This window comes from Pieris brassicae, chromosome 7 (genome assembly GCF_905147105.1).
Source record: "Pieris brassicae chromosome 7, ilPieBrab1.1, whole genome shotgun sequence".
Taxonomy (NCBI): Eukaryota; Metazoa; Arthropoda; class Insecta; order Lepidoptera; family Pieridae; genus Pieris; species Pieris brassicae.
This window is the reverse complement of record NC_059671.1, coordinates 12,283,962-12,311,069: the sequence shown is the minus strand read 5'-3', so window position 1 is coordinate 12,311,069 and position 27,108 is coordinate 12,283,962. Positions and strand designations below refer to the sequence as shown.

General features: G+C 36.5%; 1 protein-coding gene and 1 non-coding gene across 5 annotated transcripts in view; one reads left to right on the top strand and one right to left on the bottom strand.

Moving 5' to 3' along the window:
• Positions 1 to 1,294: 1,294 nt before the first annotated feature.
• On the top strand, positions 1,295 to 1,366 carry Trnaw-cca. The gene has a single exon. It is a non-coding gene; the product is annotated as a tRNA-Trp (tRNA).
• An 862-nt stretch (positions 1,367 to 2,228) lies between these two features.
• Positions 2,229 to 27,108, bottom strand: part of LOC123712632 (E3 ubiquitin-protein ligase UBR1) — a 41,358-nt gene continuing 16,478 nt past the window's right edge. For 3 of the 4 annotated variants that reach the window (XM_045665858.1, XM_045665855.1, XM_045665854.1), the window contains 26 exons: positions 26,709 to 26,863; positions 26,103 to 26,245; positions 25,689 to 25,785; positions 24,200 to 24,342; positions 22,530 to 22,643; positions 21,795 to 22,048; positions 20,467 to 20,645; positions 19,437 to 19,634; positions 17,262 to 17,448; positions 16,008 to 16,193; positions 14,819 to 14,967; positions 13,506 to 13,671; positions 12,998 to 13,112; positions 12,287 to 12,498; positions 11,941 to 12,107; positions 11,003 to 11,178; positions 9,989 to 10,074; positions 9,614 to 9,741; positions 9,036 to 9,152; positions 8,410 to 8,636; positions 7,972 to 8,164; positions 7,461 to 7,700; positions 6,146 to 7,138; positions 5,507 to 5,698; positions 3,857 to 3,956; positions 2,229 to 3,148 (listed from right to left, as the gene is read on the bottom strand). In XM_045665858.1, the coding sequence (XP_045521814.1) occupies positions 3,102 to 3,148; positions 3,857 to 3,956; positions 5,507 to 5,698; positions 6,146 to 7,138; positions 7,461 to 7,700; positions 7,972 to 8,164; positions 8,410 to 8,636; positions 9,036 to 9,152; positions 9,614 to 9,741; positions 9,989 to 10,074; positions 11,003 to 11,178; positions 11,941 to 12,107; positions 12,287 to 12,498; positions 12,998 to 13,112; positions 13,506 to 13,671; positions 14,819 to 14,967; positions 16,008 to 16,193; positions 17,262 to 17,448; positions 19,437 to 19,634; positions 20,467 to 20,645; positions 21,795 to 22,048; positions 22,530 to 22,643; positions 24,200 to 24,342; positions 25,689 to 25,785; positions 26,103 to 26,245; positions 26,709 to 26,863 (4,964 nt within the window). In that variant the 3' untranslated portion in view covers positions 2,229 to 3,101. The remainder of the gene's footprint in view (positions 3,149 to 3,856; positions 3,957 to 5,506; positions 5,699 to 6,145; positions 7,139 to 7,460; positions 7,701 to 7,971; positions 8,165 to 8,409; positions 8,637 to 9,035; positions 9,153 to 9,613; positions 9,742 to 9,988; positions 10,075 to 11,002; positions 11,179 to 11,940; positions 12,108 to 12,286; positions 12,499 to 12,997; positions 13,113 to 13,505; positions 13,672 to 14,818; positions 14,968 to 16,007; positions 16,194 to 17,261; positions 17,449 to 19,436; positions 19,635 to 20,466; positions 20,646 to 21,794; positions 22,049 to 22,529; positions 22,644 to 24,199; positions 24,343 to 25,688; positions 25,786 to 26,102; positions 26,246 to 26,708; positions 26,864 to 27,108) is intronic. The other variant, XM_045665857.1, reaches the window with a different exon arrangement.

The following is a 27,108-nucleotide window of genomic DNA, read 5'->3' as shown; positions in this document are numbered from 1 at the left end:
TATAAATTAAATAAGTGTTATTTAAAGGTTTATATATCTATTATCTATTAATATAATGTAGAAAATATTTTATATTTAGACCTATAATTGGTCAACTTTTTAAACTATTTTTTCAATGATTCATATATTTCATCTTTTCTTATTTATATTATAAATTGAAATTAAAGGTTATATTTTGTAAAATTGATTTTTATTTCACTCCTAACGTTATTTATGATGGCCAAAAAATTTTATATTGATAAAATCCACTTGACTAGAATCAAACACGTTTATTACAGAAAGTCTTTCTATGTTTGGTGTTCTTCAGCAATCTTGTTGTAATGGAAGTGGTGGTGGTTGAGAACATAACGGTGCCTTAGTAATACGAGGGCCTTACTTGAATTTTTGATTAAGTTATTTCAAATGCAAAACAAAATGAAATTCAAAGAGAACTCGGTAAACATATTTATACCTCTTTCACACCACATCCCCCGATGACAAAAATTGTAGGACAGTTAATAGAATGATTCAATATTTACAACAAAAAAACCTATAGGCAATGTCGGAACTCCAAAACATGGAATTATTTTGCTTGCAGAAAACAAAACTACGTCAAATAGGGTAGTTCTAAAACACTGAAGTTCTTTATTTGTAATATAAAAATGAATGGCAAAATGTGTTGGTAAGCGCATAACTCTACAACGCCTGGACCAATTGTACCAATTCTTCTTTTTAAATGTTCGTTGAAGTCTAAGGCTGGTTTTTACGGCGAGAAAAAATTGAATAATTTCCGGGAAAACCCTAAAACAGCCCTTTTCTTTTTCCCATACAAACGTTTTGTAAATGGGTGTGAATATGTGCGTTTTTGCGATTCATTTTTATATTATAAGATTATCGCTGAGGGTGAGATATCAATATAGATAACTGGCTGTATTCATATCACATTTATTATATACATATACACTTTCTGTACAGTAATTAAATAAGATTATAAACAATAATCTAAGAAAATAACAAAAACATGATGCAAAGGGCAGAGCCTTATCGCTACTAAGCTATCTCTTTTTATTCACTTTGTCACTTAATTATAAAAAATATATAGTCACTACGGCAGTATTTTCTGACTAAATTATAGAACTAATATCCTGTGCAAGCCATCAGCCATTAGTAACAGCACACATAGCGCCTTAAAAAAATGTATGTTAGAGTAGATAGAAAAACATTTAGAAATTATATTTTATTTAATGTGTTGTTGTTTCGGACTGACTTTATCAAAAGGCTGAGACACATACACTGTTCTGTTACTTAATGTATGGACTCCGTGGCGCAACGGTAGCGCGTCTGACTCCAGATCAGAAGGTTGCGTGTTCAAATCACGTCGGGGTCATACTTAAGTTTTTTAATGCGTTAGCTAAACATTATCACAATATTAGTAGAAAATTATTATTGCTGTAAATTGTCATAGATTTATGAGTTTTTTAATGTTACGTCTGTATGGAACTACTGCACATTGTTAATAGCATTTTGTTAAACTATTTTTGTATACAATTTTTTTTTAAATAAATAAACGCACTCAACCCAGGCTTATCAAGTCTGAATTCCAAAACGTATTAGGTCACACTTCAATTACTGACCGCGCAAGGTTGGTGTCAAGGGAAGCCGGTCAAAGGCTTAATTCTTATACTTCACGAAACACTGGCACCCTTTTGGACCCTCAATCACATTGCGTTGCCATTAGTCTTTCCTCCAGCTTCTATTTTGTTCCCTTTGGAGTGGACTCTTGGCCCGTCGGGTTTAAATGCACAGGCATTAATTAAAGATTTAAGTTGGCGCCTGGTAGATAGTACCGGTGTCTCCAGAGTGGTGCTGGTGCTTTCCTCTCTCAACGAATAAGTATCGCAATACAGGGAGGAAATGCTGCCAGCGTTAAAGGTAGACTTGCCACGGGGACCAAACTTTTTAAATTTGTTGTAATTGTCTTGTTATAAATTTTTAATTATTAAGTAAGTTAAGAAAATTGTAAATACTGTATATTTGATTGTTATGTTTAATAAACAATATTGAAAAATAAATAAAATCGGATGAATATAACTTAAAAGAGAAAATAGCTTCCTTTTACAAAACCACAACTAAAATATTTATTTTAGTTTAGTAGTTTCGTTAACGTTGTACATTGTTATTTCGACTTAAATCTTCGTGTACATAACGTACAGTACAAGCGAGCAGGTAAATTGAGAAAAACAAGCAAATATTAAATAAAGCATTTATATTAAATACGAATAAGATTAACAAAGAAAATAGTTGCTAACGACAAAGGCCTCTAATCTAATCAAAACAAGTATCATAGTAACTTGAAATATCTAAAATTCTTTTAAATATCTGATGTCAAAATACTCTGTTCTCTATCAACTTAAAAAAAATCTTGTAAATACAACTTTCTCTTGGCACAAAGTAGATCTCCAAAAGATTCGCCAAAGATAGGTACTTCAAGCGCATAAATAAAGCAACATTATTTTTAATTTATTTGAATTATATGAAAAGACATTTGTTTTGTCGCCATAAGTTTTACAACTTTAGGACATCTCCATAATTTTAGATTCATATTTATAATATTATATATAATATATATTCAAAGAGATTTATTTACTCTTTAGAAATTAACAAATACTTCAGAAAAGAAATTGCACAATTTTTCTAAATTTTTATTAAGACTAAATAAATGTAAATACACACAAAATAGGATATAGCAACGAGATATAACCAGTCGTGTTATACCCAAAATCTTTCTAAGCCTAAACACTCCATTTAACAGGCAAAACAATATACGCCGGAAGAAATAATCGAAACTAGCTGTCACACTCTAATTAGTCTCGGGCATATACTATTCTGTGGCTAATTCTAAGGACATTTTACGTAGTAGTAACAACCGAAATTATACTCGACAGAATTCATCATAAGATTTGTCACTCTCGAAGTTCATAATATCACAACTATTCACTGTCCCATTCGGCACAACACGATAGACGCGACGCGGTACGTCACGACATGCGTCGCCTCACGTGAGTCGAGAATACGCGGCCTTAGGTTCTTCGGAAGATCTGGACGCGCCGCCGGGGCTGGCCTCACATGTTCTGCCAGGTGTTAGGTAATATCATGTTTGTGTCGATGCCTGAAAAGTTAAATCAAGTTTATATATTGACTTTAATATATTGTGTCCTTATTATTTGATATATATTAAAAAAACAAACTATTAGCATTCCAGAAAGCAAAAGAAAGAAGAAATAAGACGAAAAACAAAAGTTACAGATGCATTATTAAACAGACTGGTAATGAGCGGGGGCATATAGCAAAATGCACATATAAATGGACTATAAAGTCAATTATATAGAAAGGACCAAAGGGAAGAAAGAGAAGAGGCCACCCTAAAAAAGGTGGATATAGAAGCGGTAGCAGGAGGCAAATAGAGAACGAAAGCCATGGACAGACATATTGGGAAAAGGCTGGAGGAGTCTTTTACCCGTGAAGGGGTTTCGATCAATGGTACTGAAGGAAGCAAGCACATTAGGATAACAAGAAGAAAAAATGTATATAATAAATCTAAGCTGTATATTCTACTTTTGTATAGAATGGGAAATACGCGGGCTTTGCTTGATTATTGTTGTACAATTTACAAGCCTTGTTACATAAACATCAATAGCAGCCATTACCGCCTGTTCATGGGAGATTTTTTTAAACATATTGAACACAAATATAGCGAGTGGCTATGGGATAATCTGGCAATCTAATGGTGAAATGATTCAGTTCAGTAGTTTACTGGTTACACACTCACCAAAAATACAATCTTTTGCGTTATAATTAGTATATATTTTGACCTCACCCCGCGTGATTCTCTCGTGTATGCCGTGACTAAGCCACATCATTCTCAGGTTTTCATATCGCTCTGGACACAGATGGAGAGGATTTCCACGACGAAGACCCTAAAATTATATTAATAGTATAAAACGGAGCACCATTCTTCATATTATATCCTGGGAGATTTTTATATAATTGCATTTACTAAGTATAAGGTAATATGAGAAGGGGACACAAGTAATTTTTTAAAAATTAAGTATTCCTAATTTTTAATACGAAATTTACGGAAATAGGTGGCGTTAATATGGGTTTAACAGAAATGCGACCATATTTTATTCCAATAAAACAATTGGCTTTGGTTGGTTGAGCTTGTCTTGCATACGATGATACTCAACATAGCATTACACCCACTGTCAATAATTACGACAAAAGCTTCTAAAATGAGTAAAAACTGCGCAGCTGTGTACGTGTGTTCTTTTGTACGTATTCTAGCCCGCAATAAACTCGATCATGCATACGAACCCTTTAAAAAATCGTTCTTTTGTTTACAAATTGGGATTGCTTGCACGTGTAGACTGTTGTTGACCATGACTAATAAGTAGGAGTCATGGACGATTTATGATCGCGTAGTCTTTCTTTCGCGTTCTTACACGATTTTGATATTCATAAGCATGCGCTAAACTGAATAAAAGTATTTTGATTTGATTTTATATACGTTTTTCTTTTCTCGATTTAACGACAACTCTCTATAACGCCATAAAATGCACAGTCCCTTTAGTGTCATTATATAGAGTTTACACTGATAATGTAAAAAAAATTGAATGCATTAGGGACGATTCATTGATACGCAAATACTATACATTTTATTTGAAATATAGCCTTGTTGGCCTAGTTCAACGTGCGACTGTCATCCCTGGGGTCGTAGGGCATCAGACCCAAAAAGTCGACGGCACATGTTAGGCACAGAAGGTAGATCACCTACTTTTCTATTAGAAATGATCACGGAACAGATGCAGAAACCAGAGGCCTAGAGCTAAAAGGATTCTGTCTATATTTTTAATTTTAAAATGACGCAATTTATTAGTTAAACTGTTTAATATTTGTTAATACAGCCAAAACCGTTTACGACGACATCGTTTAGAACATCATACCGGTTATATTGACCAAAATCAAAGGTCGCGGCTGAATTCTAAGTATTAGGTACTTAATAACAACGTCATCAGTTTTTTACGCCCAAATATGAGTAGTCCTTTCGATGTCGTTATAACGGATTTTGATCCCGGTCCCTTTTTAAGAAAGGGGAGACTTCGACACTCCCCTGCTACCTAGCTACTGACTGCGTGCCCGATAGGCTAGTACGTAGGGGTCCTTAGTAAAAAAAAGAATTAAAAAAAGAAACGGATTTTGACTGTATTTGAATTATCTCTTCCTGTGTGTCATATCTATAAATGCGTGTCAAATAAAAAATATAATATTGTGGTTATTTTACCAATGTATCAGTGTGCCGAACGTTGCCAAACTTTTATAAATAAAAACAAAATTAAGGAAAGCTGCTGCCAGAAAATTGTATTGTTACCTATTTTGAATTGAATCTTAAGTAAAATGTACATACAGTTATATAATAAACATTTGCCTAAAATATTTGTATACGTTTAATAATATTATAAAGGCGAACCTGATCGGTCTCCCCGTAAGAGTCCAAGTAGGGCGCGGGCATCATGGAGCCTCTCGTGGGCGAGGGCGCGGCCAGCAGAAGCAGCTCGCACTCGCGCACTCGCAGGAAGACGCCGGCTCCTCCGCCGCAACGCTGCGCGTGCGCAACCACCGCGCCCACCAGCTCACCCGACGTACCTGCGCGGCTGCCGGGCTAAGGCGGTATCGTTAATTATTGGATTATTGAAAACAAGGTTCGAAGGTGAGCGCCACGAATATAGCAATGTCAATACTACTTACTCCAAGCAATGTCTCAATAAAATCCGCTTTCATTTAAGCACATGCTTAAGTTTGTCGCATAAGTAAATTAAAAAAAATATATCAAAATTTGATACTCAGAGAATATTCACAATATTCTTATAGACAAGTTAGTTATTTTTTATTATTGATCGGGTCGAACGTCCCACCTGATGTTAAAAGATACCACCGATGGACACCCTCAATACCAGGGGGCTAGCGAGTGCGTGGACGGCCTATTAAGAATTGATTTTTCTTTGAGCATCCTATGTCGAAGCGGTTCGGAAATACTTCAGTGGATCTTATGATTATTTAATATACACATTTAATTGTCAAATGAAATAAAGAACCAAAATCCACTTACTTTACTGATTTCAATCTGGCAGCAATAGCTCTGCGAACACAATATCTGCCCGCAGACCAGACACATCGTTGGATTTTTGCTGTCTTCACGCTCAGAGTTCGGACACGAGAACTCCGACACGATATTCATCAGCTCCGAGAAATCCTCCGGCAAGGTGATCAATCTGGGCGGATCGGGCTCCAGCGCTATCCGCCTGGGTATCGTCCCTTTGAACCACTCATCCGAATAACCGACCCACTCTAAGGACTTCACTCTCCCTCTGTCCTCCATCAGATCTCTGTAATCGGTCGGAAGGTCCAGATATTCGCACATCGTTTCCCACGTGTCTCCCCCGACCTCCGTCAGTTCCGTAGGCGGGATGATATCGCTCAGGAAGTGGTAGAAAAGACAGCAGCATCGAAGGAAGGCGTGGCACTGTCTCTTGGCGTCCGCCCAAACTTCCGCCGGATCCACGTTCTCGATGTCCAATTCGCCTCGCCTCAACAGCTTGACGTGAGCGAGCAGGTTCTGCAGGCTGCGGGGATTGACCCTCTCGACGCCCTCCATCGGTTCGCTGGGTTTGATATCGACGACTAAGAGAGCCCTCGTGATCTGGGCTCGAAAGGCTTCCAGGGTGAAGTGCCTGGCCAAATGGGCCGGTCTGGCCGGGCCGGCCGACTTTGAAAATAGGGACGGGACGGTCAAGACCATTGCGACTAGAGTGCTGAATATGTGATGCGAGAGAGGAGACGAATTCTCCAAGATGCTGAGGGTGCTGAGGGCGTGGTGTGATATATGTTTAGGGGCGAGCCAGACGGAGGGCAAAGCCGCGGCTAGTCGAATTAGGGCTTGAAGGGCGTCCCTATGCCGCGAGGGCAGGTCTCCTAGCAGAGGCCTCTTCTCCGCCTGCAGCACCGCTTCGGTGCTCATGACGGTGTATGAAGTGGCACGATAAAGAGCGGCGAGGGCAGTGAGGCCTCCCGGCTCAGCTTGACCGAACACTCCTGGCACCATCTGAATTATTCAAAAACAACTCTTGAAAGATGGTCAGTTTAACAACTTCGACTAGAATACTAGATGATAATTTATAGGTATCATTTTGGGTAGTACGGATTCGAAATTGTTACTTAGCACAGAATATCTCTTCAATTTATCAAAATCTATTGATCAATAGTAAACAATGTTATTGAATTTTGACATACGAGAGTCACAATTAGCTCTAAATCATATCGCCTCTCTTCTCTCGTGTCGGTTATGGGAACTTTTAAGTTGTCCCTTCTTCATCAGAAATTGTTAAATCTTGATTAAATAACCAAAAGAAAAACTTAAGACTCACCGCTACAAACTGTTCAACCAACTGCTTGCTGGTCTCATTGTATTCAGGTATGGGGTTCTCAAACTGCGTGATGAACTGATGCGGGAGAAGGTTCTCCGCGTGAGTGCTGACGTATACCTCGGCTTCGTCCGCGCTCTCTTCTTCGGGTTCGGAAGATAAAGCGCCGACGCTGCGTGCGCGTGCGCGACAATGCAATTCTTCGCAGTACTCGGTGCACAGGTGCACGGATGCCGAGCATACCTGGTGATATTACATGTATAACTTAGTAGGCAGAGAATTATGTTTGAATAATTGATATATTATTTAAGAACGTTTTTTCCGCCCTTATTCATAGAATCGAATAATTGCACCATTTTATCTACCACTCAACTGTCTCTTTTCATCACAACATACACAAAATTTGAGAGAAAGAGACCGAAAGAGTGTAGAAAAAAGATTGTAACCTTTTAATAATTGTGTTAATTCATTTTGAATGACATACATAATTATCCTTCCAACAAAACCGGCATACCTGATGCTTCATCCTGAGTATAAGATCGAGTGCACAGTCGAATATTCCCTCATCTAGAATGGGGGGGTTGCCGGGCAGCATGGGCGGCGCGGGCAATAACGGCAACGCCGTGTTGCACAACCGCTCGCACAATGGACATAGGTATTCCTTCTTCTCTACGTCGAACGCGACAGGTTGACGGATGCGGTAAGGTCTGGAATAAAAACGTATTGCATTTGACGTACGAGAATAATTCGTGAAGAACGTACACAAACACAATTTGGTAAACCACTCACAAAATATGGTTACTAGTTGCTTTAATTACGCGCACACAGTACTTTATCACTTGTCTTCACTATTCGCACTTTATCTTTTCGGTGATCTCTTATCTCTAATTATTACTTATACATACATTATACAAGGGAGAGAATAGAATAAAAATAAATTATTTTGAGATACCTGAGCTTCTCTTTATCCAGCACTCCGTCGACATACTTCCTCCAGCAGCGAGCGTGTAAGGCGTGTCCACAGCAGGACACGTGTGGCTGCGCTCCGATGTCCGCAGGGATCTCAGCCTGCGCCTGGTCCGCCTGCGGTACTTCGGGGGGCGGAGATCTGGACAGCACGCGCGACTGCTGCACGAATGCCACCAGCACTAGTGGCTCTGTCATTGATTCTACGCGGCCCTGTAATGCGTTTGGATTGCAATAATAGGTTATTTGTAATTGTTTAAGCTTCTAATGTTTAATTAAAGCGAGTTTATAGTGTGCTGGATTTAAGTGAGGATACGAAAACCACAAAGATTAACACTAAGATATATTCCCTATCAGGAAATTTCTAATAAATTCCTATCTCGTAGTATAACATTAGCTTTTTGTTTGTTAACATAGCTTTTACGCATTAAGAAAAATACTTTTTGAACGGATTGAAGCTATATATTATTAAAAACTTAATTTTTTCCGACGTTTCGCGTGCTTTTCACCGTGCGTGGTAACTGTTACTATAATATGATAATTATAAGTTTTTAATAATAATACATAGCTTCAATCCGTTCAAAAAGTGTTTTTCTTAAATTCCTATTTCACCTGTTCCTGGCACATGATGCAAACGCGAGGCATATCGGTAACCCCTCCACCCCAAACGCCCAAGGCCGAACCGCAGTACAAAGACACAAGGTCTTCAGATTCTTCTTCCTCTGTTACCTGAAACATACATAGGATTCTTTTGATTCCGGCTCGAAGGACCAAAAACACCTTTACTATAAAGACAATTTAATTGAATATTTTATAGATATTTCGATTACATGGTTCGTATGTTATAGACCTTGTACGAGCCAAGGCTGTACATTTTGCTCACACAGACTTTCTTAGTTTTATAATTGCGTAAATCGTCGTAATTACGCCCCGGGAGTGTAGCCGGACGTAGGCACTCTCTTAGACGGTTACATTGCATTCATTCGTTTCATAGCATAGCATTTCATTATTTAGCTTATACTTTATTGTTGTATGCGAGTGGTCCCTATAGAGTAAAAATAAAATCCTCGATCATTTAAAGACCCTACTTAATAAGCGAAACTATTAAGTCATAATATATATTATGACTTAATATGTAAAATTACAAAACTTGACTGTGTTGTATAAATCCGAATCTCTTTTAATCTCACCTCAGTGACGGTCTCTTCAAAGAGCGTCGCATTATTGGTGATAAACTTGTTCATCTGCGCTTGCATCTGAGCCATCACCTTAGCACGCTTTTCAGCAGCTAATTTTGCGCGACGAACTTTCTCCTTCTCTAAAATAGAGAAGTTTAGATAAAAAGCAGCAGTTTACTTTATAAGTTTTCGTAGTCGTAACACCTCTAACCGTAATTTTATGTTAGGTATAAGCTATTTTAAACGGTTAAAGTCAGTTGTTACCCAGCTTCAAACAAAGTGTTTCATTTAACATATATCTGAACATATCTACAACAAGCGTCACCGAACTTAACTCATGGCATGAACGAAAATTATTGATTATTTCTATGATATAAGTAGAATTACCGGCCGAGTCATTGGCTGGCGTGTCGTCATTTTCTACATCCATTTTATCACCATCTCCCATTTCATCTGGTCGTCCTAAAAGTGTCCTGGAAAAAAATATTGTTTGTATCTTACTTTAAACATTTTTTTAAATTATCTACGGCAATACGCTAGTTGAGAATAAACTATGTTAATATATTATTTACATAGGAGAGCAGTGTTGGCCTAATGGCTTCGGCGTGCGACTCTCATCCCTGAGGTCGAACCTTGACTGTGCACTAATGGATTTTCTGTCTATGTACGAATTTAACAATCGCTCCAACGGTAAAGGAAAACATCGTGAGGAAACCACCTTGCCTAGACCTAAAAAGTTAAGCATAGGAGGCAGATCACCTACTTGCCTTTTAGATTTACATAATCATTGATCATGATATATATTATTCACTTAAAATATACCTATTAATTAACATACTCAACTATCAAGAGTAAAAAACACACAGAAGCTTTAAGGCTGGCTGGATAAAGAAGAAAATATATGTTTTTCGTTTAAAGAAATCAAGTTAGCTCTTGGTCCTTTAAGAAAAGAGCGTACCAAATCTTAAAAGACCGGCAACGCATGTATTTACACTCAACATAACTACATCCTCGTTTGCCTCCTGTTATATAAAAAAAATACCAATGGAAAACGGTCGTACGGTAAAATTGACATTCGGACACAGAAGGCTGGTCACCTCTTGCCTTTAAAGAAAAAAATGTAAAATCACAGAATTTTAGTCATTGGATTTTTATAGGGGACAAACAATCCTGCAGGACGCCCAAAAAGTGCAGTCATCGCATCTCATGGACACTCATTTTAGTAGGTGTTGCCGGCCTTTGAGTATGCTCTTTTTTTAAAGTTGAAGGTCGTTTTTCCCAGGCAAGACCCAACTGGGAAACGATTCCAGAGTATGTTTAGTGAGGCGAACCGTGGAAGACTTCCTGCCATCAAGGTCACGCTGATGACATTTTCCAGAAGTTTTTTTTACTAATATTTACCTGATCTTAGCAAGCAGCCAATTAGCAAGAGCCCGATGTGCGTCTACGCGCGGGCTGACGGCCAACTTCTGCAGCAAGTCAACAATTCCAGCCCTCGCCGCACTCTCCGCGAACGCTAGGAACTCGTAATGGCCGCTCTCTTCGTCACGTAATGCGTAGCCGATTAGGTGTAACGCCTGCAAGTTCGGATTGGACAATGCAATTACAGGCAAAAATAAAATAAAAACCTAGCTAAAAAGTACTTTGGAATACTTAAAATACTTTTAATTGAAACGGAAAAAATATCGATTTTGATAGAATATTAAAAATAAACTACCAAAAAATCTATGATCAAATATATAACTTTAGTTTCATTAATTTTGATGACGGTGATCTAAAATATTTTAACACTTCGATCGTCACATTTTTTGATTCGAAACATCATCAGACAGACATCGAAACACTCATGGCTTGTTATATTAATATAAAATTATGTATCGACGGCCACCGAGCCGTTCTTTGGGGTACATATATTATATTTCCGAAATGTGTAGATACCGGAGCGAATTTACATTGCGTGGTGGGCGTTAAACCTCGGAAAAATATAAATTTAAAATTATGTAAAATAATTATAAGTGTATAATAATACAAACAGCTTTAATCCGGTTAAAAATTTGTTTTCTTTCAATGTGTAAAAGCTATGTTAACCAAAGACAATACTAACTCGGCCTAAGTTGGATTATACAGGATTTTTTCCAGGGAACAGCTCGATATAAAATCGATCATCACATTCATATATACGCTTACAGAATACAGTACCTAAGTTCAATATATAATGTGTAAAATTTTATTATTTTTCATAACAGACACTACGTTTTGAACATCAGGTTTTCATTCTTAGCTATCTCTAAATATTTTCCCAAGAAAATCACAAATATTTAACCACATAAAAAGCTTACCTTATGCACTTGGGGCTCTGAGAACGAGCGCGCACGTAAGTCGATCGCACGTTCGAGTACGCAACGCAGAACGTGCAAGGCGCCGTCACATTGCAGAAGATTGGCGAGGAGACGGAACGGCGGAGTCAACTTCGGTAGGGCCGGGGGAGGGCAACATTCTGGCAAGTCTACAAGAAAGACGATATTGGTAAACTGCTTGGTGCTTTAAAAGGAAAATGCACTATTATTAACAACTTCAGAAGAAAAACTAAAGCAACGAACGCAAAATATATTTTACCGTAAAACAAATCGTTATAAGGGTATGTAAACACAGTTAAATTAAAAATAATTAGTAAAAATTACTTACTCGCTGCCTTCCTTCTATTCCTCTGTTCTTCTTCACTTCTAGAAAGGTCTTCTCTAGTGTAGTGGTAGAAGAACGCGTCATACTCGTCATAGAGATGCGGTTTGAGTTTATACACGCCCCGATTGCTTCCACTGGACGGTTTGGTGAAGTCAGCCACCTCGTGTATCACGCCTTCGAGACCAGTCTCGTGCAGTTGGTCTTCGGGCAAGGATCTGTTAAACGGGTTTATAATATAAAATCGTTAAACTTAATAATTATTCTAACAATATTATAAATAGGATATACAGACTAATAAGAAAACAATAAAATATATTAAAAACTTGATGTGATTAGATAAATCAACCACCATTTTAAAATAATTTATTTTATTGAATGTTTTGTTACGATAGCAAAAATAACCTAAAGAAGTGAACATATATGGATCCAATAACAAGGCACCAAGAGCATTGACTCACGTACCACTCGATTATCTGCGTGCACGCACATATACCCGCGAATCCAGTTTTATGTAGTTATGTGCGAGTAACGATAAGATGTCGATGTAAAAATGTCGATAAAAATAAATAACATGTATATGCTACAAAATAGATTTGTTAAAATCCTTAGAAACTACGACTTAAAATATATTCTCAATTTATTAACTAATTTTACGTTTACATATCTTTTATCATAGTGTGGTAAATAGACCAAATCTTAATCCTGAAATCTTACTTGTTAAGCTCCGAATGCGGCATGGATTTGACGCAGAGCATCTGGATAATCTCCTTCTTGGTTCGATCTTCAGACGTCACCTCTCCGACTCCAGGAACGTATCGAGATCCAACGACTGAAAATAATCACACTAAATAATACGATAATAAATGCTTGAAGCAGCACGTGATAGCACACGTACATATACGACTTTTTAAATCTAAAAATTGTATCAAAATCAATTTAAGTTTCCGTATCCACTGCCCGTATCGGCCACCTGTGCCTGGCCAAGTAACTCGACAGGGACAACTCTTAGCTAATCCTACATTTTAAAGTGTGAACTATCAGAACAAATTTCGGATGTCATAGAATTACTATACTAGATAATTATTTGGTAAAAGGCCGGCAACACACTAGCGAGCCCTTTGACATTGAGCGGCATACTGCCCGTTTGCCCCACGTTCTATAAAAAGAAAATTCAATTTAAATAGAGTGAAAAATTGCCAAGCTTTGGCAACCATAAACTTACTAGTGACTAGCAGAGCCAAGAACTCTTCTACCATACTGATAGTGTGTCGTAAGGTGTCGTCTTCTATTGGTTTCTGCTCGAAGTCGGCCTCAGCCCAATCCAGAAGGTTGAACTTATTCAGGACGTGTATTATGAACTCATTGCTCTCAATAAGAGATGCACCCATCTGCAAAATCCAATTAATGATTAAAAAATCGGTTGTTTGTAAAATACAATAAATTCTAAAGAAAATTTTAATTTAATTTGTTTGATAGTTATTTTGTATGGATAATGGAAGTAGGAATATGGAAATCACAATTGAATTGATCAAGTTATATTTATTTGTACGCATAAATACAATTATGATATCGAACGCGGAGGCCGATTGTGCCTCTTTGTCGCTCGTTCCGCGCTCTCGCTTGCACTTCAAGCCTTAAATGGAACGCCTCAGAGCGAGGTAACGCCGCATGCGTCATGTTTTTTCGTGCGTGCAGCCGGCCTCATCGAATTCCATCCACTAACACTCCATCGACTAAGACGTTGTCACGTCAAAAATTCGTATATTTCAACATTACGCCCTTTTTTTATTATTCTCCCTTTCACTGTTTACATATGTTTGAATTGCTTTGACTTTGTTTCTAAATTATATCTGATATACTTGTGCACTTTTGGCTCACCTATTTTTTTGTTGTTATGGCAGTTCTTGTCTGTAAGAGATCGCTCGAAAACGATAAGGCCGCCAGTTGCCATACTTTTTATTCAATTATTTTAATTGTGTTCCTATATAGTAAGTGTTTATTAATAAATAAATTTTGGGTTCGACTCGCAAATCCTAAAAATAAACTAGTCTAATAAAATAAATATAAAGACTATGCTACACAATGCCACATCTAGTAAAAAGTCAAATTCGAACTATGTTCTATGTTGACAGATCGAATTTATTATAGCTACCTACATTTTTGTTGTTGTTATGTTTTTGTTATTTTAAATACCTACATCTGTGCGCCCTACATATTAATCTTAGTTTTATATATTGTTTCTCAGTGAGCGAATTATGTATGCAATTGTTATAAGAAATTTCTACTGAGGTAGACCTATTTGTTTGTACACTGGCTGAGTTCACAAGAGTCGCTTACTATATCGTTAGTTATAAGATTGAGGCATATAAATATATTTTTTTTTTATGTTTTTTTAGGATAATCGGTGTAGGTATTATTTTGACGTTCTATCGAATTATTTGTAACTGTTAAGGTAGAATAATGATGACAAAAGTTCGTTTAAAATATTTAACAAATCAGTCAAATTTTTAACCAATACTGCAGTCTCCCTTTTACCTGCAGCATAACGATATCTCTATCCAACATCTCAGTCCGGCATTTCACGTTGTGGTAGAAGAACAATTGGTTGAGCAAAGTGAATCCATTTCGCCGCCACATCCCCGCGTGGACCTGTGCTATCATTGCCGCCGTGCGGAGGACGGGCTCTGAAATCACATTGTTACTAATGTATATAGGGGCAACATTTTTTAGAATAACTTGGTGAAAAAAGGTGTCTAGGAATATGTTTATGAACATGTAATAAGTATATTTATTTTTTTATATAGATAACAAAAAAGTCAGAAACAACAATGAATTCTTTCTTCGAAATACAACTCTTGATAATGGTAAAACTGGCTGATGACCACGACAATTACCCTCTAAGCTAGTGTTTCCCAAGGCCTTTTTTGATACGAAAATTTATAAATTTATTTGGTATTTCAATTTGTTTTCCATTATGTTTTCCTGGTAATTTATTCCTAAAATCTCCCAATTAAGTTTCTCAAGTTAGCAATTAAATCGTTTAACATTAAAAGTTCTGTATGTTGGTACATGGCACAAAAGGATGCCTGCCTGCACACGGCCTTAGAACGAAATGAAACGGAATTTTATTAAAAAAATCAATGGCGCTACAACCTTTTTAGGATCGGTTTTTTTTGGACTCAAATTTCTGTATATGTTTCATGATCATTTGCCAATCTAATAGGCAAGTAGGAGATCAGCCTCCTGTGCCTGACGCACGCCGTCGACTTTTTGGGTCTAAGGCATGTCGGTTTCCTCACGATGTTTTCCTTCACCGTTAGCGAAAGTTAAATTCGCACATAAAGTCAATTGGTACACAGTCGGGGATCGAACCTACGACGTCAGGGATGAGAGTCGGACGCTAAAGCCACTAGCCCAACACTACTAAAAAAATCGCTGAGGATTATTCTCTCTGAGCACTCCTGCTGTGCAGGATAAATAATTTTCTATCTTTTTGAATTTTAAATTTTTCCGACGTTTCGCGTGCTTTACAGCGTGCGTGGTCACGGTGACTGAAGACAAAAGGTGTTGAATGTCAAAATCACAGCTGCAGAGAAAGTTGTGTTAGCTGTGTTTAAAATTATGTAAATAATTATAAGTTTTTAATCCTCGATCTTTCTTAATTTGGATTTAAATAAGTAAATTTAGCGAAATCATGTTTTTATTATTATTAAAAACTTCTTACCGATAAGTTCTTCAGGCGTCGGCTTAGGCTTGTCCGCCTTCTCAAACTCGCGGCTGTGGTATGACAGGCCGTGTTTGTGCAACTGCAAGTGCAGCCCCGCGATAAATCGGGACAGAGGCCGGTGCACCGACACCGGCTCCTTCGACACGTCGTATGGTATCACAAAGGCGCTCTGGGTGCCAAGTTCTGGATTTGTAATATTTAATTTTAATTTCGATGTTAGTCATTAAAGCCTTAACTTGTTCAAGCTATAAATATGCTTAAAAGGACTATTAAGAATATCACTTTCACACCATCACACAACACAGTCGAATTAGGTATTATTAGTTGAATATTTATTTAATATTCTTTATTGATGTTTTCCTTTTGAAAATGATCCTTCCTTCCATCCTTTTTGGAAATATTATATAAACAAAATTGAATATAATTAAATCTAAAGGAGGGCAACTGGCGGCCTTATAGCTTTCCAGCGATCTCTTCCAGGCAAACACTGTGAGTAGAAGGAAAATACATAAATAAAAATGTATTAAACTACATAAGATAGGCAAGTACTGTAAAAATACATGTTATATACAGTTATTAAGACAAAACTAAACAGTAACAAAAAAAACTAAACTAAAAAGATGATATATTAAAAACTGAAAGTAAAAAGACGATAATTTAAGATAAGTCTCACGTCAGTTAGTAAAAAATTTAGGGATATGATGTGGACAGGTGATGTTTGTACAGAAGAAATTTAAAGGAAGAGAGAGAAGGAGCTAAGTGAATAGGGACGGGAAGTGAATTCAATAGCCTAACTGCAGAGACCTTAAAGGAATCGCCAAGAAAGGAGGAGTTATGAGATGGGATTTCAAGGGTAGTTTCGGAAGAGCGTAAGCTATAGTTATGGGCTCACAAAAATTTGCAATCATTTTTGAGATAGGAAGGAGTTTTAGGGTTGAACAGGATGGAATATAGGAGATGGAGAACATGATCATCACGTCGCTGACGAATCGGTAACCAGCCTCGCCGCTTACGGAACGCAGAGGACGAATATAAATCTTTCGTTTCATAACTGAGCGTTTCTTAAGGCAGTTTTATCCCACTGAAGTAGGTATTTCCGAAGCTATTCGACTTGGGTTCCTTCAAGAAAAGAGCGTACCAGTTCTTAAAAGGTCGGTAACTCACTTGCAGCATCACTTAACATCAGGTGAGCCTCCCGTTACATTAAATAAGCAAAATTATCCCAAGGTCCCAAAATTTTGATAAAAATACCTCTGAGCTGCAATTCCGGGTTATGGCACGTGTCTGCGTGTCTTCTTAACGCCATGCGGTATGCGTTAGCGCACACTGCACGTTCCGCTGCGCACCAATCTAGCGCGAGCGTAATACTGTGCGCTAACTTCACGTGCAAATTGAAAGCAGATTCCCATTCCGGCTCGTATTCCATATGTTGGCCCACCTGGATAACACCGTCATATTAAAATAAAATAACTTTGTTCATATAGGTTCATAAGTTCATAAACAAGTAACCTTATGAATGTCAACAGAAAAGATGTTAAATTAAAAAAAAAACTTTTTTTAATTCAATCGCCAAGTTTTAAGTCATACAAATTGTTTGAACTAGAGCAAACCAATCCCAAGGATTAGGATCATTTCAATAATCGTCAAATTTTTAAAAACCTTTCTTGAATTATTTACGTTTAACGAAAGTTTTAAATTGATTTATTGATAATCCTCTAATTTAAAGGAGTTTGTTGAATGCAATTTCCATTTTTTATAAGTGGTTTATCTTCTGGAGCCTGGTTGGTCGTAACATTAGATTGGTTCTGTTTCGAGTATAATACTAAATAACTCTTGCGACACTTTCAATATAAAAATGTACCAAGAATCTCTATTAATTCTTTATTAGAAATAACTTCGAAATCTACAAGTTAGGTAATCCTAAGGGACCGTTAAGCTATTGTCAGTTTCATGGTACACCAATACTGATTTCATACGGCTCTCATGCAAGACAATATCGTATCTAGTCTAATATATCTACCTTGTTATTTATTAAATATACAAAACAAGACAAGTGGTAAAGGGACCGAAATTTTATAAATAATAAAGTCTATTCGCTACAAAAATACAAATCTTATAAAGTCAATGTCAAATCAATTAATTCATTCATTAGGCCTATTAAATAGGCACTTTTAAACGTCAAATTTACAAGTTAAGCATATTGAACAAATGACTCCCAGTTGCCCTTCCAAATATGGAGAAGAATGGGCAACTCCATATCAACTCTTTTATAATAGTTGTATCCATTGATTTGATAATTTAATAAAAAAATAATCACTGTTTTGATCCCTATTAACTGGCCTATCCATTATAGACATAGGCGGTCTCTCTTTTCCATAACTCTTCGAAGGAGACAGATGTTATGTCTTTACTATAGAGAATGAAATATCATCCACCTTTTCCACCACCACCTAACCACAATCATTCAAACAAAAAACATGCCGCAATGACTCACGGCCATCTTTAGACGGGTTTCTGAATCACCAGGTAAAATCCGTCGCTACATTGAACTGATTTGAAAATAATTTTAAAGAGGACTACGGACATATAAGGGGCGAGAATAGAGTGCAATAAGATTCCACTCTCATATATATATATATATATAACATATCTCTCATATATATATAACAGTGGTCCAAACGGTACAAAGGCCCAACAACGAAATAGTTTTGAATAGGGATGCATCCGATCCTAATACCGATACGATATACCGGCGATATTTAAATTTCCGATACAACGATACTTTTCATATTTCGCGCTTTAAAAGAAAAGGCAAAAGAAAAGAGCGTACAAATTCTTAAAAGGCCGTGGGCGGCGATATCACTTAACATCAGGTGAGCCTCCTGCCCGTTTGCCCCCTATTTTATAATAAAAAAAGAGTAATGTAAACGTTCGTTTGAACGAACGTTGTTTGATTCTAGTTCGTTGCACTATCACATCGGACTATCTATGCCCAGAGAATGCCCGCGTTTTCTTCACTTTGTTGTCAAGAGCTGTCAAGAGAGACAACAAATATTCTATTTCTATAGACACTTTTGTTAGCTTTTAACTAGTAGTATTTTTTCGATCGCAAATTAAATAAAATGCAGAATTACAAACGTCTTACCAATGTTAATTTAAATTATTAACACTTATTTATTCAATTTTAATTAAATTATTACTCTTAATTCTTAACTTTAATTCAATAATTAAAATAAGCGTTGGTATCGGAATCGTATCCGCATAACGCGTATCGATGCATCCCTAGTTTTTAAACAACGTCATACTGACAGAGATTCACCTGTGAATAATGTCAATATTATCTAAAAGCTCTATGTATCTCCAAATCAAATCGTATCAATAAGTTCATAAATAAATTTAAAAAAAACACCAGTTAGAACAAATTACCTGTCTCACAACAGAGTCCATATCCTGCATCATTACCAGTAGATTCAGCATCAAGGATAGTCCGTGCAAGAATCCCTTGCGAAGGTCGTCGTCGAATGTGGTTGGAATAGAACCAAGGAGATACTTCACGTCGTATAGAATGAATTGTGCGCGTTTAAACGCCATCGAAAGATGGTTACGGTCAAATTCGAGGCGACCCTGAAAGTTGAGTCAATAATTAACGAAAATTCTACACGTTGAGAGCGTTCAAGTATGACGTCACGCAATTTTTGGAGATTCTTGACCCCCCCCCCCCCCCCCAAACGCGCCGTAACATTTCTATATCCAGTGACTATTTTTATACCTAAAACTTACCATTATGTGGTGCACAGTATTGGAAAGTGGAAAATAATATTAACAATAACGCGTAATCCAATCCTCGCCCCGCATCGTCACGTCACAAGGGGACCAAAAAATTGCGTTACGTAATACTTGAACGCTACCGTAGGTGTCTCGTTTTCGACGGTTAAAACATTTATTTCTCAACAAAAATCTCACGTAATATAGTCTCTAATCCGTCTAAAAATATTTAGTTATCTACTTCTTAACAATTATTCTTATTTTTAATTTAATTTTATTTACTTTTTTTATTTCTTAGGTTACACTACTAACTTTTACTATTATGTTAATTATTATTTGTTTCTACTGAGTATTAAATTCTTATTAGTTTTTTGCGACTGCTAGCTGCTGTGGTCTCCGGCAGAATGACCAGCGCTGTGGTACAACTCTGCTCCTCAGCATAATGCTTAGCCAGGGCCAATTACAACCACAGCACACACGCAAAAAAAATGATATCTCTCCATTATTTTTTTTTTATTATTGTTGTTTTATGTGTTTCAGTATGTGTGTTTTGTTAGTAATAAATGTTGTCTATGTCAATAAAAATAAATGAAAATAAACTTGACTAACAAATACATGCAATTTAATTTTTTTTATGTTTTTGTTTTTTGTAATTGTTATTGGTGACGTGTTCCGTCTGGCTGCATCTTACCTCAGGATTACAGCGTCGATTGCATTCGCTGACAAACGTATTCATGACGACATATAGCGCGTCATGCTTCCCGATGAGAAGATGCGCAAACGTCGGCGTTGTGTATAATTGCACTGACAGCGACGAAATCGAGAACGAGTGATCGTGATCGTCTCGGATGAAATCTTTGAGAATCGTACCTGAAAAAAAATATGACTTCAAATTAAAGTAAATAAATAAATCAGTGGTACAATAACCTTTTTAGGACTGGGCCTCAGATTTCTGTATCTGTTTCGTGACCATTTGTCTATCTAATTAATAGGCAAGTAGGTGATCAGCAACCTGATGCATAGCGTCGACTTTTTTGGGTCTAAGGCAAGCCGGTTTCCTCACGATGTTTTCCTTCACCGTACGAGCGAAAGTTAAATGCGGACATAGAAAGAAAGCCCACAAAGCCCATATGTGTACAGCCGGGGATCGAACCAACGACCTCAGGGATAAAAACTGTTCATCTGAACGAATCACAGCTTTAGAATATAAGATTATTACCATTATTGTATGAGCCAAGGCTGTGCATCTTGCTTGCCCAGAGACTATAGCTACTAGCAGGCACTCTCTTCAGCATTATATAAGCAAAGCATAATATTTTATTTCATAGCATATTTAGCATGTATGTGTGTGAAAGTAATATCCTTTTTGAAAGCATCCCGTAGATACGTACGATTAAATAATTTTTGAAGTGAAACTTCATTAGGCGCATGAGGGTAAAATTTTTATGGCTGAAACGCAATAATAATAATATTAGCGTCACGAAGATGTGCTACGTATTTGTCGGAGAAAACGGAGAGAGCTATTGAGACCCATTGAGAGAGAGTGAAAAAGGGTGAACGTAGCATAAAGCAAGTAGCCATGGAGCGAGAGTAGGGAACCTTCAAGTGAGAAAGATTGAAAGAGAAAGTTAGGGAGATCGATAAAAATACACGCTATTGGTTGATGTATTCTTTTAGTAGTTACGCAACTTGTACATTAAACGCAGATTTTTTTATTTATTTATATTATCATTTATAGCACGTATACAGTGTGCAAACAGTGTGAATATAGATATACAAATACATGGAGTAATCATGTACTGGTACATGATCATCTATTGGGGCTTTTTACCTTAGCAATAATTAATTAGCAATGAAGATTCACTTCTGACATGTGTACTTTGTATTTTATATCATCTCATATATTGTGCGTGGTTTTGGAGCAAAAACATATTGTATATGTGTGTTGCGATCATAATAAAACACAAAACCACAAATAGTCCATCAAAGAACTTCGTTGTTCACATATTAAGAACTCACCATAGTTTTTCGTGAACAGAATAGCCATGGTCCTCTTAGTAGAATAGTCCATCAAAGTAGTGGCGATGAGTAATCTATGCCATGCAGTTCTTGCAGCTTTCCACATATGGCAATCATTCTGCATCACACCGGCCGCCACGCCCCCTGACATGGTGGACCAGGATAAGCCACTGCTCAATCCTTCTTCTTCACCTAAGGCCACCTGGCTGAGCACCAGACGAAGGCTGGGCTCTTGGCTCACGAAGTTTTGTAGCCTGTGTTGATGTGGAAAAGGTATAGGAAATAAACTTTGCTATAGGCGCGATCCACCAATTGAATTTGTACGGTCACTTGAGACGCTTGAGCATATCTCCTGGCTGGACATTTTTTAATTGCAGCAACGGGTCACGCTTCTTTAACTAATTTCAAAAGACTCTGGACAATATAACTGGAAGTACATGTGTTCAATGTAAACTTATTGCCTGCCAAATCTGCCCTACGCCATATATAAATGACACAGTTGTACAGCTTAATTTGTTTATGGTTTGAGATTTTTTTGTGGATTAAGATGGAGTCATTTCGAACGTTCAGTGTAAATATCGCATTAAATTAAACAACATACAAATAAGTCTTGTGAATTCTCAATGGAGTAGACCTCAATTCAGCAACAGTTCATTGATCTTTTATAGATAGCTCCAAACAATTCGAACGGGTCTAAAGTTTCATAGAAAATATTAATTTCAAATATATACGTACCAATTAAGCAGCTTCATGGCGAAAGTCTGGTGCGCGACGACGTGCGCGTGCATAACGAGCACGCGTAGTTCGGGCCCGTGGCGTGACGTGAACCTTTCGAACATCGCGAGCCCACTAAGTAAATACGCCCGCACTCAACCGCGGTATCTCGTTTGACAAGTGGTTAGGTATTTATATTCATTTCGATTTAGCGAAATATAGCGGACTATATATTGTATAAGATAGTGTGCAAAGAGATCGTGGGATTCGATTAAAGAAATATATTTAAAAAAGGCCGTAAGACTTTGTGGTAGTCTGGCCGAAACACGATTAATAAAACATTAATTATTTACTTTACAACATAATTAAAAAATTGTAAATTTAAATACCATTTGTCAAACAACACCACAGTTAAAAAACATGAAAACATTAATTTGTACAAATCTATAAGCCACAACATCAATTTCCATTTTATATATTTATCAAAATTAAGCTCTATTTCCTATAACATAAGTAGTCTATCAGAAATGTATTCATAAATTGTTTTTGTCTGTCGTTTTCATACATTTTCATATATTAAAACAAACATTAATAAATAATGTAAAAATATATAGAATTTTAATAGCAATTATTATACCACGTTTTTTTTGATATAGCACACGAAACGTCTTGGTCATATTAATTTTAAATAATGTTATCAATAAAATAATGCGTAATATCAAATTACATCTAATACTAGATGTAATTTGTATGTTCTATTGAATTTAAGTTTTTAATTAAGAACACTTACACTGGCAACAATACAAATAATTGCAATAATAAACGCAATGGCAAAGTAACTAAAAACGACAGAATTAAAAAAGAAATACACCAATGAAAAACGTCTTACCTGCGAGTCCGCCTCGAATTTAAGCAACAAATAAATTGATATAATATGGAAATTAATGTATGAACAGAAATATTTTATTTAAAATTAATTATAATTGAATTTTTTCTTGTATACGATATAACATAATTTTTGTACCATCGTAAGAAATTTAATGGTATAATATAGGCAATGATCAACCACAGAAAACGGACTATATATGTTTGATATTATAGTCTGTTTGGAGAATTTCAGCAAACGAATTTGTATTCTTGATAGTAATCTGAATCAAAATTAACTTTCAAAAATATTACAAAGTAAAATATCGTACAAATAATCATTATTTTATATTGAAAAAAAAAATATATTAAAATATTGATTTTATAGTACGTCAGGTGACACAGAAAAGTCACAAATTAGTCGTATAAGGACGAGTCGTTGACGATGATTGACGTTTATTTGCAATACTTAAGAGAATTTAAAAAAAATGGTCTCAATATTTTGTGTCTATTAAAAGGTTAATACATTTATCAAAACGGATTGTTTTTATAAGGGTTTGTGTTATACAGGGCCAGATTTTGAGGTGTATGCCAGGTAATGGATGGCCAGGGGGCCCCATACTATTTTTCAAAATTAACTATCAAAGGAAAAGTTGTTTTGCTAGTGTTTACTAAAAAAAAAAAAACAAAGTCTATTGTGGGGGCCTCTCTTTTGTGGAGGACCCGGGGCTGTAGCCCTAGCTCCCTGTAGTAGTTGATAAAAAAGTTTTCTTTTCGATATATCAAGTTTAAAGTATTACAATAGTTTTAAATGTTTCAGTACTTACATCTCAATATCAGTCTTGAGTTTATCGCAAACTTGGAACGAGTTACACTTGACCAGTGCGCGACCTTCGCGGTCAATGAGACTCACTAGCTCCACTGAGTCGCGATAGTTGCATTTCATTACACGCATCAGTGTTGTTATTACCTGAAAATATTTTTTTATAATTTATGAATAAAATTCGCCTAATAGTGGACCAAAAAGTATCGCAGAAGTCTAGATAATAAGTCTAGGAATAACTTTAAGGAATTAAATATTATAATACTACCTGGTCAATATATTCTTGTAGCCTTGTTGTATGTATAAAAATATAAACGATTTTAAAACAAATGGTGACTTTCACCAGTATAATATTGGAAACAGAACTAATCTAAGCTTACGACCAACCAGGCTCCAGAAACCACTTCTTATTGTATTCGTTATTACAATAATCTCCTAAGCGAAATTAGAGGATTATCACTGAATAAATTCAAAACTCTCGTTAAACGAAAATAAGTCAAGAAAGTTTTTATAAATTTGACGATTATTTAAATGATCCTAATCCTTGCGATTGATTTGATCCAGTTCAAACAATTTGTATGACTCAAAACTTGGCGATTAAAAAGAGTGATTCGTCACTCGTCCGGAGTTTCTTGCCAGTTCTCTTTGTCTCCTCTACGCCCTTCCCTTGACTTGCGAACTGGTAGTCAATGTAAATTTAGAATGCATTTAACATCTTTTCTGTTGACGTTCATAAGTGGTACTTGGTTACATAAATTTTGATATAAATAAAGTTATTTTGCGTTTGAAAAAACCGATCAAACAGAAACAATGTTTTTAATAATAAATAATGATTGAACTCATTGCTTTGCAAATGCATAGTCGCGTGACCATGCGGTTGTCACGACAATATCATCAAATACTGGGAGTACTCCTTTAACAACAAATAAGAACGAACGGGTCTCGCAAGCAGTTGCACCCCGGGCCATGAATATTGAAAATAATATTACCAATGTAGCTGGAAAGTACTATTTTATTTTACTTTATGTATCACTATTTAGTTAGAATCATATTTACACAAGACAAGAAAAAATAATGATCACACATATGGTATAGCAGTAGTAAAAAATATTATCTGTAAAGTCGGTTTACGGACAATAGTTTAACGTGACAACGTCATCACAAAACATTGATGAAATGATTGCATACTATACTATACTATATACAATAATAAAATTACTTAAAAAGGATTTATTTTTATTTAATTATCACCATTTTGTATGGATATAAAGAAGGAGTGACTTCTCGGACGCATGGGCCAATGTAGTGAAAGAGACGTAGATGCGCAGCATATAATGAGCGTAACGGGACAAAAAGTCATACTTTTCCCCGCAGCCCGCGTTCATCGATTTATTAGACTTTTTCAATTCGAAAAGTGTTTAATTGACGGTTAATTAATTGTAAAAGTTATAAAATAGGCGTAATAGGCGTTATCCTAAATAAAAACTATTAACCTGTTCAAATGTGTGCGTTTCGTCGTTATACAATACGGTGCAATAACAGTCCGGCTGATCGAGTATTTGTAACAGATCACGTTCGGCGTCTTTCAATCTGAAATAAGATTAAAAAATATATATAACATTACGTTGATCATAAGAAGTTTTCTTTTAAATATAAAAAAATGTAAGTATGTAAAAGATAAGCGTTTTTTAAGCCAGTTTTGTGGAACTAGCTGCCCGATGAAGTATTTTCGAACCAATTTGTCTTAGGGTCCTTCATAAAAAAAACCTACTAATTCTTAAAAGGCCGGCAACACACTCGCGAATCCTCTGAGATTGAGAGTGTCCATGGGCGACTATATCACTCAACACCAGGTAAGCGTCGTGCCCGTTTTTCTCCTATTTAATAAACATAAATATTGAAATTACCTGAGATCATTGGGAAGCCCAGGCGCGTGGTCAAGCGTGAGCAGCCTAAAGCAATAAGACAGACAAACTGACGCGACTATCTTCATACGCTCTACTATATCGGGGCTGATGTTCGTTTGAACCTCTTCTTTATCGTCGGTTCCCTAAAAAAAACAAAGAATAAACAAATATTGCAATCAAACAAGTTTTTGGATTTAAATGAACATGAGGCTACAATAAGACTGGTGTTGCCATCTCTATTCTTTTTAAAATTTTTAAAGATATTTTCTTAACCAGAACCGGACGCATTTATTGATATACAGATGGTCAGTGCAGAGTTCCGCAGCACGTTCTAACAGTCGACCATCTAGTGCTCCATGGTTAGTTTGCGGCAGTACGCATACGTTTTGACTGATTCTGCGTCCACGCAGCACAAATCGCGTAGATTAGATGCCTCGCGGCGCCATCATTTATATTTCGTTTTGTTTTCATACCCTTGAAAGGTTTTAATCATTATACGTTTGACTAGCGAAACAAACTGACCATCAAATCTTCGCCCCCAATTTTTTTTTATCATTTTACTTCGGTAGCGTATACGTTATAGTATAATCTAGCATTCGTTCTCACCGCATGTAGTTCACAGCAGGGCTCCCTCTTCCAGGCCTCTGCATCACCACAGTCACAGCATCCACCTCCGGCGGACTGACCCATCTTGTACTTGTGGTGCCTGTGAGCTGACACCTTGAAACACTCCATGCATAGCACGCACGTGTTGTCCATACCTGGAAATGCCATCTTATTAAGCTTCAGTTAAGTTAAAAGAACGATGTTTTATTATATGTTATTTATGTTACATAACTAAATATATAATGATTTGAATAAAAATAAAACAAATTACTTAAATTAATGAAGGTGTAATCGCACACCAGGAGGATTTTTGGATTTTTATCATACCAAAACTTTTATGAGGTAATTTTCACCATATATTGTTTTAATTGTATCAATAATATATAGAGAATTGTTTATG